At 40.3% G+C, this 13,535-nt stretch overlaps 1 protein-coding gene across 8 annotated transcripts in view; it reads left to right on the forward strand.

Annotated features, from left to right (window-relative positions):
• LOC134671690 (resistance to inhibitors of cholinesterase protein 3) overlaps window positions 1-13,535 on the forward strand; it is a 53,928-nt gene that overhangs the window by 19,759 nt on the left and 20,634 nt on the right. For 7 of the 8 annotated variants that reach the window (XM_063529512.1, XM_063529515.1, XM_063529516.1 and 4 more), the window contains 2 exons: window positions 5,801-5,976; window positions 12,948-13,085. In XM_063529512.1, coding sequence (XP_063385582.1) covers window positions 5,801-5,976; window positions 12,948-13,085 — 314 coding nt within the window. The remainder of the gene's footprint in view (window positions 1-5,800; window positions 5,977-12,947; window positions 13,086-13,535) is intronic. The other variant, XM_063529514.1, reaches the window with a different exon arrangement.

A 13,535-nucleotide genomic window follows, 5' to 3' on the forward strand; every position in this document is an offset into this window, starting at 1 on the left:
ATGGCTTACAAAGTAGAGGAGCGCTGAGATTTACGGGTGGACAGAGAAAGACATTATACATTTTACGCTTCCGAAACTTAAAGGCCCAACTAAATCTTCGTACCGAGGTCTCAGCACTGTCCTCTACACGTGGTCGGAGTAGAAAAATAAACTTGTAGAATCATTCCCATGTTGTGAACTTTTAACAACTATTCTCTCCAAGAAAGCTATAAGCAATATCCATTCACTTGAGCACTATTACTATGACAAAGTTAATTTACTAAACAGATGTAGTATTCAGGGTTGGAAAGCTGTTGTTGACTGCTTGTTAGATGGTATAGATGACCGTGCTGTACAAGTAGGTTCCCAAGCTGCTGGCTTTCGTGAACCTGAAGAGATTCATAAGTATTTAGAAACAGTTAAGGTGGGGTGTAACAGAGAAATAAGTGAGAAATCTGATAAGCAGGGACAAGATAGGAAATAGTTAGATGACCATACTATAAAACCACGGAAGAAAGAATGAGCGCGCCGCGCTCTTATAAAACAATCGGAGTAATCCTCTAATAAAATTGTTTGTCATAATTGTAAAAAAAAAGACAGTGGACCTGCGGCAAGCTAGGTCATCTTCCAGTGTTCTGTAGCAGTAGAGAAGCAATTCCAAATATAACTATTATCAATATCCTGAAAAAAAAATTACATACAAATCTTTTGTGTTCTGTCAGTATGGGTATTGGGTAGTGCGTTAACTCTAAATAGAAAACCGGTGCGAATAAATTAAATTTAACTTATGACACTAGCAACCTGCCTGTAAAAGGTAGGTGTAACTGGCCGCGTAAAGCAATAATTAGGTAAGATTTTTTAAAGTTAACGTGACTGTACAGGAATAAAAGAAGTTGATGTAATGATAGTAGAAGATCACGTTACAAGATATCCGTTCTGCTAGACGCTGCTAATAAGACTGACGACAAGTTAACTAAAAAAAAAAAGTTAACATAAAACATCAAATCTTGCAAGCTAAACATTGTAACTGGCTTTTTAATATATTTTATATCAATACCTAAACCAAGTAACTCGATACTTGTATCTTAGGTATCTCGTGTTAGTAGGTTAGTGCAAGTTTATTCATGCTCATTGAGCAAAAACAATAAAGATAACCTATAAGGGGAATAGGATTTTTATTGAAGAAATTATAATTATAAGCACTGAGGTTACACAAAAAAAAAATTAAGATTGAATACAAGGAAATTATGGATACTGTTGCTGAAATCTTACTTCAAAAAAAGTGATGAAGACCCTTTTAAGCCAGTCTCGTATACTTTAGCCGAAAAACTACACCAGATAAGCAACGTTCGCATTCATTTGAACTAGAGACCCTCACGGTGATTATCTCCTTGTTATAATAAACAGCTTTACTAAATTCGTTGACATCAAGTCTGTTCGAAATATAAAGACCTCAACAACGGTGAAGGTCTTCCGCGACCACATGAGCTATTTTGGAGCATCCGTTAGATTAATCACAGACCTAGTGAGCGTTAGGAGAGAAATGCCGAGTGGTGGTAAATCAAAATTGGGTAGCAAATACCAGGGACCGTATAGGATTATTAGATGCCTTCCGAACGATTAGATATCTTCGACTACTTAGCAGTCGAAGATACACCACTAACACGGAAAAGGGCAACCATCGTTATGAAAACATAATTGCGATAAATAAATTAAAATCTTGGTTGTGTTTGATAACAAGCATGGTAAGTAAGTAGTTCTGAATTTGTCAGTGTCGAGACCGAAAGTCCAAATGGGTCTGAGTAATCATCATGGCTACTTCACATGGCTGTTAGTCTATGATCTAGAATATAGTTAATTTAGATAAATTGTTAATTTTTAGTTAATATTGTACTATCGTAAGTTTGAATCTTTAATTAGGTGTACTGTACTAATAGAAATCCTAAAATGTCCTAACTATGTTGTTAGATTATTTTAAGTTATATAATAAGTGCTATTGATTAGGCTTTGATGACGTTGTTCAATGAGTTAATTAAAAATAATTAAATGAATGATAATAAATAAAGTGACCATATAAATTCGCATAGCTTAGTTAATATACACTTTAATTAGTAATATACTGTTATAAAACCAGTAAATCTAACATTTAACCGAATGGTAATTGTAGATGAGCAAAGGGACTTGCTCTAGCAGGATGGCCGAGCTGTTAGGATACTGTGTGGTTTATATAGATTTTTAGTACTTATAATACATTTTTATAGATTAAATAAGTTAAGTGACTATACTTTAAAAAGTATTTGTAATGATCGATCACGTGAATGGTCACGTGATCGATCCCTCCATCTTGAATATTGAACGATCATTCGTAGTCAGTCGTGGGGTGACGTTCGACGATGACGGTCGATCAATATTAAAAATGGTAAGGTATTTGAATTGTGAGCAGGTCAGTTCGTTTTGTTTTGTGAGAACCCGAGATAATAATTATAGTATGTGCTAAAGGTTGTCTGGAAGAGATCGCTTTTTAGCGATAAGACCGCCTGTTGTTTAACCTCTTCTTCCTGTATTATTTGTATTGTTTTCTGTAATGAGGTGTGCAATAAAGAGTATTTGTATTGTATTGTATTGTATGTGTCTGAATTGTGGTTAGTCAAGTTCAGAGAGGTTATATTCATTGTGCCAAATAAATGTATTTTGATTACACATACCGTTGTTTTAATAAAATGATTAGATCCTTATATCCGTTTAGGTTAATGTTAGGGAATACTTAGCAACCCTTAGTTGAGCTCTGGCAATTTTACTCACCGGGGGGAATCGTAAGTCGTAACACTAGGGTTCCTGGCCTGTGCACACCGGCTGCGTGTGTGTGACGTGCACCTGCGCGAGCGGCGTTTTAGTACGAGTATACAGATCCTTATGAGAGACGGCATACCGCTTGCGTGACGTGTGTGTGTGTGTGCAGATCCAACATTTTAGCGCACGCGCAAGTGCACGTCAGGCACACGCAAGCCAGTGTGCAGAGGCCTTTATTTGGCAGCGGTTTTCTGTAAGGTGGGGGTACTTCCCCAGTTGGGCTCTGCTCTTGATCTGGAATGATATCCGCTGTGCTGTGCCCTACCACACAAAGCGAGATGACGTTCAGTGTCAATATCTCTCTTTTGGACGTAGTTTAAGGACATACCCGGGTCATTTTTTGGGACTTAGGAAGACTGTTATACAAACAGCAACACTCTTGACTGTCTATCGGTGGACCTTATGCCTTTTGTAATAAGGTTTACAATACAAACTGTCAGTTAACAGTGTGGGCGATAGAACTGTGAATGATATTCCGCTGCGCCATGTTTCTACAGCCGAACCCGCTACGTTCTCCGCTTCAATCTTACAACTTGTACCACATTAGCTCACACACGATTTTTCTCATCACCCATCTCCCTCCACTGACTGTGATCTGACAAGGACAGATGGTCTATTTAATGAGTATGACTACGGAACTTGTTTTAGGATGTGACGTGTTCAGCCTAATTTTTCATTGACCTTTGCATACAATTGTATTTTAGACCTTATGTTAATGATATAAGGATTAGAATAGGTTATTAGTAAACCAATGGTTATATGTACTTATAGAAATAGCATTTGGATGACACATGTTGAATTTTATTACTCTTAGAGAATATAACCAACGGAGTGGTCATTAACAGGCGTTCCCCACTGTCGAAAAAAAGCGGCCAATGGTCAACGACATGTCAAACACATGTATGGACTGACGTTTATCTGACATGGCTATGTTGACGTTACGTATACATTTGATGTGCCCCTCCCCCGCAAAAAACGGCAGACTATTTTGTACCAAAAATTATAGACATGGCGTCTCCGTTGGTTATATCCTCTAAGTTATTACTTATTCTGGTTATGAGTAAGTGGATACAAATTTAGGGACGCGATGCCATAAAAGAAAAAAAAAAAATTTAGGGACAAATAGTAATATGTAGTGCATAATTGTTATCCATCGTATTTTCTCGGAAACGTTCGTATTTGTCATGCTATTTCAGGCAACGTCAGTACTTTTTGTACCGAGACCACAGAATAAATAATAGTACTAGATACAGAAGACTCACTCTCTAATAAAACGCGTCTGTCACGATCAGCACAGATATGGCCGCTAGGTAGCGACAGCGCCACGCGCGGCTTATGGCAAACCCCAAAATTGGGGTCGAACGGATGTACTTTTAGCTACCTGTAGCAGAGCGACGAAATCGCGGAGTGAGCCACGCCTGCCAAGACTGCCTGAAATAGCAAGACACGTTCGTGCGTTTCCGTGTAAAAACGACTGAAATAATTATGCACTACACCAGGGGTAAATAATGCAAACCGGTTATTTTTTGTATGGAAATAACCGCGGTTTCGGTTAAAAACCGATTATTTCCATACAAATAATAATCGATTTGCATTCCCTAACCAGGGGGCTCAAAACTTTTTTTACCAGAGTGCCATATTGCGCCTCCGAAACTTTCGCGCGGGCCATCGTCGGTTTTTGCGCCGGGGGAAGGTGTCTGGTTGCTGCTGTTAGGAACAGTTCCACTTTCTGCTGATCCCCTGGAGCCTGGCTCCCGCGGGCCGGACAGTGGGCCCTCGCTTTGGGTTGTCTGCGGGCCGGATTGGAACGCGTCGCGGGCCGAATTTGGCCCGCGGGCCGGGGTTTGGAGACCCCTGCACTACGCTATGTAACATATTTTACTAAAATCCTATTTAAACCTTACCTCTCAATGTGTGTTTGTATAATATGTGTGAATGTTGTCACTAATCCCTTGTTTTACTCGACTACGCGAGACGTAGTTGTGTTTTGTAATAACAACTGTTTAAGATATGCCTTGGATTATCTGCACCTGACTATTGAAAACAAGAGTGTATAATATAATATATTATATTATAATATCATGCCTTTACTATCGTTGTCACAACTAATTGATTATTTGTAATCCTTACTGCAACGTAATAAGGGCTACTTATGGTTTATGGTCAATTAAGAATGGTATTGTTAAAGTTGATAGGCAGAGGCTGCATGGGTCGCTAAGATAAAACTGTGACTTCATGGCAAGCCGATACTGCGCGCACACATACTCACTTTAACGGCTCGGCCACGGGCCACGACATTGAGCGACTTGCGACGACGACAGCGATAACCATAGGTTGTAGCAAGACACAGCGAACGGACCTCTCGTTCCCACCTATGGTTGTCGATGCCGCCGTCGCCAGTCGCGTTATGTCGTGGCCGAGCCGTACGGGTTTCAGGTATAATGATTGGTCCTTAGGGGCATGGCAGACTGCGTCCGATTCGCAATTCGTTCCGAAGTTTGAGCGAGACATTGCCATGCGCGTATTGTAGCGACGTCCTGCTCGTGCGTCGGAGCGACGTGCGAATCGGACGCAGTGTGCCATGCCCCTTAGAGTTATGAATGCGTGTCGCGCGTAAAGACAAGGCAATCGAGTTACAGATTTGTCTTACGCCTCAGCCACTAAACGCTGGCAATTTCATTTGTTGGAGAACGTTTCAACAACGTACGTTGTCACAGTGATAATAGCATGGGGTCTCTAGCGACTTGATTGATTGTCACTGTCACAAGGTACCTACTGAAATTAAATTCTTTGACTGCACTACATAATGGCTCCTCTACACGATGGGCCAACGCCGGCTACTCCAAGGGACGCATTTATGCGTTAGAGGGAGCAAGTGATATTGCTATCTCATTCTACCGCATGGCTGGTCCCTTGGAGTGGCCGGCGCTGGCCCATCGTGTAGAGGAGCCATAAAGTGGTATGTCCACAGGCGTGAAGCAAGAGCGGTCACCAATCCGCGGCGCCGGGCCGCACCCGGCGCTGCGCGAGCGCGGCCGCGCCATCCCCCCCGGCGCGCCCACCCCGCCGTCGCGCGGGCCCGTCCCCATGCCCCCCCACGCGAGGGTACGGTCCCCATTGAATGTGTACTTTGATGTGGATATCAAGGTCAGTGAGGCTGCTGGTTGGTGGTCGTGGCTTCGCGAGGATGGAGTACCTTAAGAGCTTTGGGAGTTCCCAATTCGTAATAGGATCTGAAAATCCTACCCTAATCTTCTATCCTACTCATTTCCTCAAAGGTTAGCTGGAAGAGATCCCATTCAGGGATAAGTTCGCCTTTGTTGTATTTAATTGACTCTGTAACTGTGTTTATCGTTTTTATATTTCTATGTACAATAAAGTAAATACATACATACATAGGTACATAAAATCAGAGTAAAAACTTAATTTGTTATACTGTCACGAAATTATTGGGCTAATGACCAATTGACCATGTTTCATGTCATGGTGACACTGTTGAGTTGTGTCTTTTAACAACGTTCAATTTGAAATAACAGCCGAAATAAAAGTACTGAACGTTAACGTTCATATTGAAATCCATTGGGAACTCCAGGTTTAATAGCTAACACATTGCGAGCTTCGCCGAGTGATCTAACATCTAACACGTGAGTACTTTGAATTATTAATCACATGTACTTACTTGGTTGGCGCGGTGACCCAAAATGAGTCTTGGCCTCCAACACAAGAGCACGCCACTTTGATCGGTCCAGAGCGGTATCCCGCCAGCTTTCGCCGACGCCGAGCTCACGGAGATCTGCCTCCACTCTATCTGCCCAACGGTATCTAGGACGACCAACAGGACGGCGGCCAGTTGGTCGACCCAAGTAGGCCCTTTTGGCTGCCCGATCTTCACCCATCCTTTCGAGATGGCCAAGCCAGCGGAGACGATGCGATAATTAATCACATGTCGTAAATCTTATTGCAATTGCATAAGGTTCATCGATGTCTTAGGTGACGAGTGTTGTTAAATATTAATAATTAATAAAAAAAAATTACAGAGTCCGTCTAAGCGAACAAAGTGAAGGCGTGTCATGTTATTTCCAGACACTCTTACTAAAGTAGGTACCTATTAGTTCGATTTGTTAATTACTGAACTAAACCAGGAGGTTTTGTTTCAATGATGGTTTAAAATGTAAAATGTAGTAAAGGTACAGAATTTAAGTAATTGAACAGTCATTTTAATATCTAGAATATAATAAAACTCCCTGTTTTTTAGATCCTAGAAATTAAAATGAGCCTAGGTATACTATTATGCCGACTACCAATTTTTAGGGTTCCGTACCCAAAGGGTAAAACGGGACCCTATTACTAAGACTTCGCTGTCCGTCCGTCCGTCCGTCCGTCCGTCCGTCCGTCCGTCCGTCCGTCCGTCCGTCCGTCCGTCTGTCACCAGGCTGTATCTCACGAACCGTGATAGCTAGACAGTTGAAATTTTTACAGATGATGTATTTCTGTTGCCGCTATAACAACAAATACTAAAAACAGAATAAAATAAAGATTTAAATGGGGCTCCCATACAAAAAACGTGATTTTTGACCAAAGTTAAGCAACGTCGGGAGTGGTCAGTACCTACTTGGATGGGTGACCGCTTCTTTTTTTGCTTTTTTTTTGTTTGTTTTTTTGCATTATGGTACGGAACCCTTCGTGCGCGAGTCCGACTCGCACTTGCCCGGTTTTTATGAAGTCATTCGATTTATTATCATTGGTAAAATTTTTACTCGACTCCCAAAGAGATGGAGACACTGCATAAACAAGTCTGTAGCTAAGTTATAGTTTGTCAAACATTTTACTTGTCATACCATACCATTCATTGTCACTTGCATAACACTAGTTTTCCATACATAGGAATGTCCGTGCCGAGTTGAATTTTAACCGATTGCGTAAAAGTTACTAAAGAGTACGTGGACGAACAGTGTAGGACTTGTCTAAGGCACACATGAGGTAACTCGGAAAACAAACTGCGAACGGGTATTCTTGGACATTATATTTAGGGTTGGCACCCAGATTTTAGAAAAACAAAAAGTTGAATTTTAACGAAAATAATTTTAACCAACAATCCCCTTCTAAACAATGTAGCTTAGCGTTTTCTATTTGGTCATGTTTTTGTTTTTGTGTATTTTGATACTCGGTCATACATACTTAACTAGCAGGGCTGCCAGATCGTAGAATTGAATACGAAATTCGTATAATCGATTTTTTTTCGTATCTATTACGTATAGATGGTCAATCGGTATAATTGGATACGAAAAAGAACACCGATGTCAAACTACTGAAATTGCTTAAAAAAAACGCGAAAATCGAAGGTCGAAAATTGCAGGCATCTTTCTTATTACGCCTCCATTGGAGTAAAAGAGGAAGATCCCCGCAATTTGGGCGCTTACCGCGAAAACCGAATTCGCCAATTTAAAACATCGATTTAAAATTAACAGTATTTTTTTAAAATCTTGTACTCGTATAATGCAACCGAATTTCGTATAATTGCGGGCACTGGATCGTATAATCAAGATTTAGGTACTGGCAGGCTTAAATTAGTTAGGTCCTGATCAAATTTGAAGGTGAAGTTATTTAGTTTTCATTCTTTTAAATTCCTTGAGTTATTTTTGAAATTGACTATCGTTTTAAGAAGCAAAGTATAGAGTGGTAATCTTTTCGTCGGATCTTTGTAAATATTAAATTTCATCCTTTCAGCAGTTTTTCATCAACGTTTTCATAATTCTTAATTGTATATATTTGTGCTGGTAGTACAGTCCCCATCTGATATATCGGAGCGGCCAAGGTGTTCACAATATCTGAACACGCACTCTAACGCCCTGACAATAGAGGCATGTTCAGATATTTGTGAGCACCTTAGCCGCTCCAATATATATGATGGCGACTGTACAAGACAAAGTGACAACCCTAGCAAGTTTCGTGCTGTATGCGATGCGCGTACGACGCTTAGTTGCGTCGCTTCGTGATTGGTCCAAGGCACAGAATTAGCGTCAGTTAGATATGGGGTATACTCATTACTCATGTATAGTAGTTCAATCAAACTATACGTTAAGGTTGCTAATAGGTATGCTTCCAGATTGGTCCTAGTTTAAATTTCTTAAATCTTAAAAGAACTTACATATGTTGTTGTTCTTTTAGTGGCTGTTTGTTATATTCATTTGCGTATTTTTGCGGTCGGAGGGTGGGAACATTCATTGCATGTAAAAAATACGCAAATAAGTATAACGGGTTAGCACTGATTGACTGATTGTCTAGCACGTTATCTTTTCGCGGATTAGGAAAGTAATATTTTGCTTTTGATTAATATGGATTTCCGCAAAGTATCGCCTGATTCTATTCACTATACAGACTGGTGACAGATAAACGGACAGTGGAGTACTAAGAAGTGGATTACTAAGAAGTAATAGGGTCCCGTTTTCACCCTTTGGGTACGGAACCCTCAAAAACTAAATCTGTGATCTGGCTGCTGGCTCCTTTGACTTGCACCATGCACCAGTAAAGCATGTACGCTTGCGTTTCAGCATGATGTCATACTCATTATTTTTGGGGCTTCTTCATCTTGTGCTAGTTAACTGACGATCTATCTAGAATCTAGGTATCTATGAGAGTCGGACTTAGCTAGCTATTTCATGGCATTGGCTATAACAAAGTGTGACAATGTCATCATTATATCTATGAAAATACTTATGACTGTGACGCTCTCACTTGTGCTGTTCAAATTAAAACTTGTGCAAAGTTAGATTAGACGGACTCGGGCCAATCCAAAATTAAGAAAAAAAACATAAGGATTCATCAATAAGTAAAAGTGAGAAAAAAGAAATCTAAAAACCGGGCAAGTGCGAGTCGGACTCGCGCACGAAGGGTTCCGTACCATAATGCAAAAAAAAAACAAAAAAAGCAAAAAGAAAACGGTCACCCATCCAAGTACTGACCCCTCCCGACGTTGCTTAACTTTGGTCAAAAATCACGTTTGTTGTATGGGAGCCCCATTTAAATCTTTATTTTATTCTGTTTTTAGTATTTGTTGTTATAGCGGCAACAGAAATACATCATCTGTGAAAATTTCAACTGTCTAGCTATCACGGTTCGTGAGATACAGCCTGGTGACAGACGGACGGACGGACGGACAGCGAAGTCTTAGTAATAGGGTCCCGTTTTACCCTTTGGGTACGGAACCCTAAAAACAGTATAAATTATAAGGCTATTTTAGTTAGGGCATACTGAAAATTCCTTGAACTGGCAACTGAGAAAAAACCGGACAAGTGCGAGTCGGACTCGCGCACGAAGGGTTCCGTACCATAATGCAAAAAAAAGCAAAAAAAAACGGTCACCCATCCAAGTACTGACCACTCCCGACGTTGCTTAACTTTGGTCAAAAATCACGTTTGTTGTATGGGAGCCCCATTTAAATCTTTATTTTATTCTGTTTTTAGTATTTGTTGTTATAGCGGCAACAGAAATACATAATCTGTGAAAATTTCAACTGTCTAGCTATCACGGTTCGTGAGATACAGCCTGGTGACAGACGGACGGACGGACGGACAGCGAAGTCTTAGTAATAGGGTCCCGTTTTACCCTTTGGGTACGGAACCCTAAAAATAAGTCGTCTTATATGTATGTATATCAGAATCCAGAAACTCAGTATTGCCCACGTATACTCAACGGTATCCACTGAAAATTTGCAGTCTATTTCGTGGGTAAGTCACAACTGTCACAACTGATGCTTTGAAATTAGGTTTAGTCGCCGACATCATGCAAAATTCTTATGATACTGGTAAAACGTGCCTAAAAATCTCAATTTTCTGTACGTCTATTCTAAGTTCTAACACAACAAAAATCATTGTAACTAAACGGTGTACAGAACTATAGAAACCCGCTCCAAATCTGTAGAAATAAACACAAATGACCATTTGCGACAATGGAGCCGACATTAACATCTCAAAGACTCGGAATTTCAAACGCTGGCTTTGTATAGGTGTAGTAATATTATCTTAAATTGTCATTGCAATTTGTACCTTTTTGACTAGTTGGCAAGGTCGATATTTGAATAGAAATCTTGTTAAAAACTCAGTCGAATAACACAAACATTTCTACCATATGATGACCGATTTGTATCTTCACATAAAAATTTTACTCCATGCAAAGATAGAAGTAGGTACATATAAAGTTTATAATATTTATAGATGTAGTGCATCATTATTTTCCATCATATTTTCACGGAAACATACGAACTTGTCAGTCAGTCTCGGTACAAACTTTGCCGAAATTTCATTTTTTTAAACTGATGTGTTAAAAAGAAAACCAGACGATTTCCGCCATTCCATCAAATCCTACACGAATAAAGTGGAAAATCAAGTTCGCGCGACATTGCTCCCCGACCCACATTCGCGGCCTAGACACACTGCAGAAATAGAATCACGCGCATTCGCGCCTGCGCGTTGTCCTTTCATGCGTCTCCTTCTTTACATTGTAAAACGAGTGAGACGCCGATGTGATTCTGATGTGGTTTTGTTTACTTTAATGCTATTAAGTTCAAACTGTTTTCCAATGTTACGCGGTTATCTCACTAATTGGGATCTGTAGGGCGTCCGCTAGCTGGCGCTAAACACATCCGCAATCCGCATCCCTCGCTACGCATGCTCGCACATCTCTGGTGGAAATGCAGCCTAAGACTTACTTATTGTAGATAAATTTCAGCTATCTATTACGGTTCGTGAGATATAGCCCGGTGACAGACAGAGAGACAACAGACGGACAGCAGACAGCAGACGCTTTAATAATAGGGACACGTTTGTCATTGTTTGGGTTTGGGTGTCATTATAGAAGCGCTGGTGGCCTAATAGCGGGCCTAACAAACATAAATTTCAACGGTCTAGCTATCACGGTTCATGGGATGCAGCCTGGTGACAGACAGATGGACTGACAAACAGTGGAGTAATGGGGTCCTGTTTTTACCCTTTGGTAACGGATCCCTAAAACACGTATTTCGACTATTTTCCACTGGTTGGACAGACTCCTACATCCGGGAATGGGGAATATTCAGTAAACACAGGAAGTCATAAAACGTGGACGTCGTAAAGACGTTTACGAAACCGCCTCAGTCGCGTCCACGAAGTCAAAATGGCCATTTGTCGAAAAGTTATCGGGTGAATTATCGCAGAAACGATTTAGTGGGAAATTCTCTGGAATATGGATCAGGGAATGAAGGTATGCTTTTGGATTTTGGCTGCTTCGTTATAGCAAAGATATGTTAACTCCGTATAAGTTAAGTCTAAGAAAAAAACGTATATACATATACCTCCGAAAATCCGGAAAAATTTATGCTCGAAAAAGACGACGCCATACCTTTGGACTATACTCGTGTAGATGGACATCGCTTGATATTTAACAATTTTAACACATATCTGTGAGTGAAATAACAAGAATCAAAGTCAAATGGTGTTCTAAAAGTTTTAATCCTGTGTCGAAAGATGGCAGTTAATTTACTGTGACAGCTAAATTTGCTTTGACAATACTATTGAATGAGACAAAGACGAAAAGTGTCCCCAGTTTTTCATACAAACTTTGGGTGTCAGTTTTGTAACGGTCCATGCAAAATGTATTTAAAAATGCCTTACAAAACTGTATTTTTTTTTGGGACACTTTTTTTTCTTTCTTTTTGAATCGATAGTCCTCGTGATTCTGAGTAGATCTAATCTTAAATTTAATGGATTTTCGAAAAGAAAATACAAAACAAACACTTTTAAGTGAAAATGACCACTGAAAAATGAAAATTCAGTCAAACCTTATATTCTATAATACTTTAAACTCTCGCGTTTTGTACACATATTTAATTACACAAACGGGTCTACCGCACCACACCCCCCGCACCACACACCACACCCCCGCACCGCACACCACACACACACCACACATCACACACCCCACCGTCCGTCCGTCCGTGACCACAGCTGGTGCAACTCAGCTGAAACGTCGGAATTAAAGGTAAAAACAATGAAATTATATCGCGGTAGACCCGTTTGTGTAATTAAATATGTAAACCTTATATTCCTTTAGAATGTTTTAACTTTATTTTTATATCTTGACAGCCTCCACCAATTCCGGGCATGCGGCCGCCGCTGGGCTCCCCTGGCGGACCCGTACCGGCCCCCAAGTCTTCCATGGGCTTCGTGATGCCAATCTACACCATCTGCATTATCGTGTTCTTCGTCTACACGCTGAGCAAGGTATTATGCTTATTTACTAGTTGTTTCTTTATACGGAACTCTACACTGGGGTATCCAGACGAAACCGTACCACACCCCAAGTCTTCCATGGGCTTCGTGATGCCAATCTACACTATCTGCATTATCGTGTTCTTCGTCTACACGCTGAGCAAGGTATTATGCTTATGTTTTAGTTATTTGCCTCTACGGCCTCCTTCCCTGGGGTCTACGGGCTGGCAAGTGTTCTTTTACAACTCTCGAATGGGTATCGTGAAATCTACACTAAAACTGCAAACTCGAGTTTATACCAAATAAAAAACGATCAAAAATTAAAAATACTTTTATTCGACTAATATTACCATATTAAAAATACTTTTATTCGACTAATATTACCATATTAGTCGAATAAAAGTATTTTTAATTTTTGATCGCTCGAAATTTCTGTATCAGCGTCACTATCGCTCGAACATA

Source organism: Cydia fagiglandana, chromosome 16 (assembly GCF_963556715.1).
Source record: "Cydia fagiglandana chromosome 16, ilCydFagi1.1, whole genome shotgun sequence".
NCBI lineage: Eukaryota > Metazoa > Arthropoda > Insecta > Lepidoptera > Tortricidae > Cydia > Cydia fagiglandana.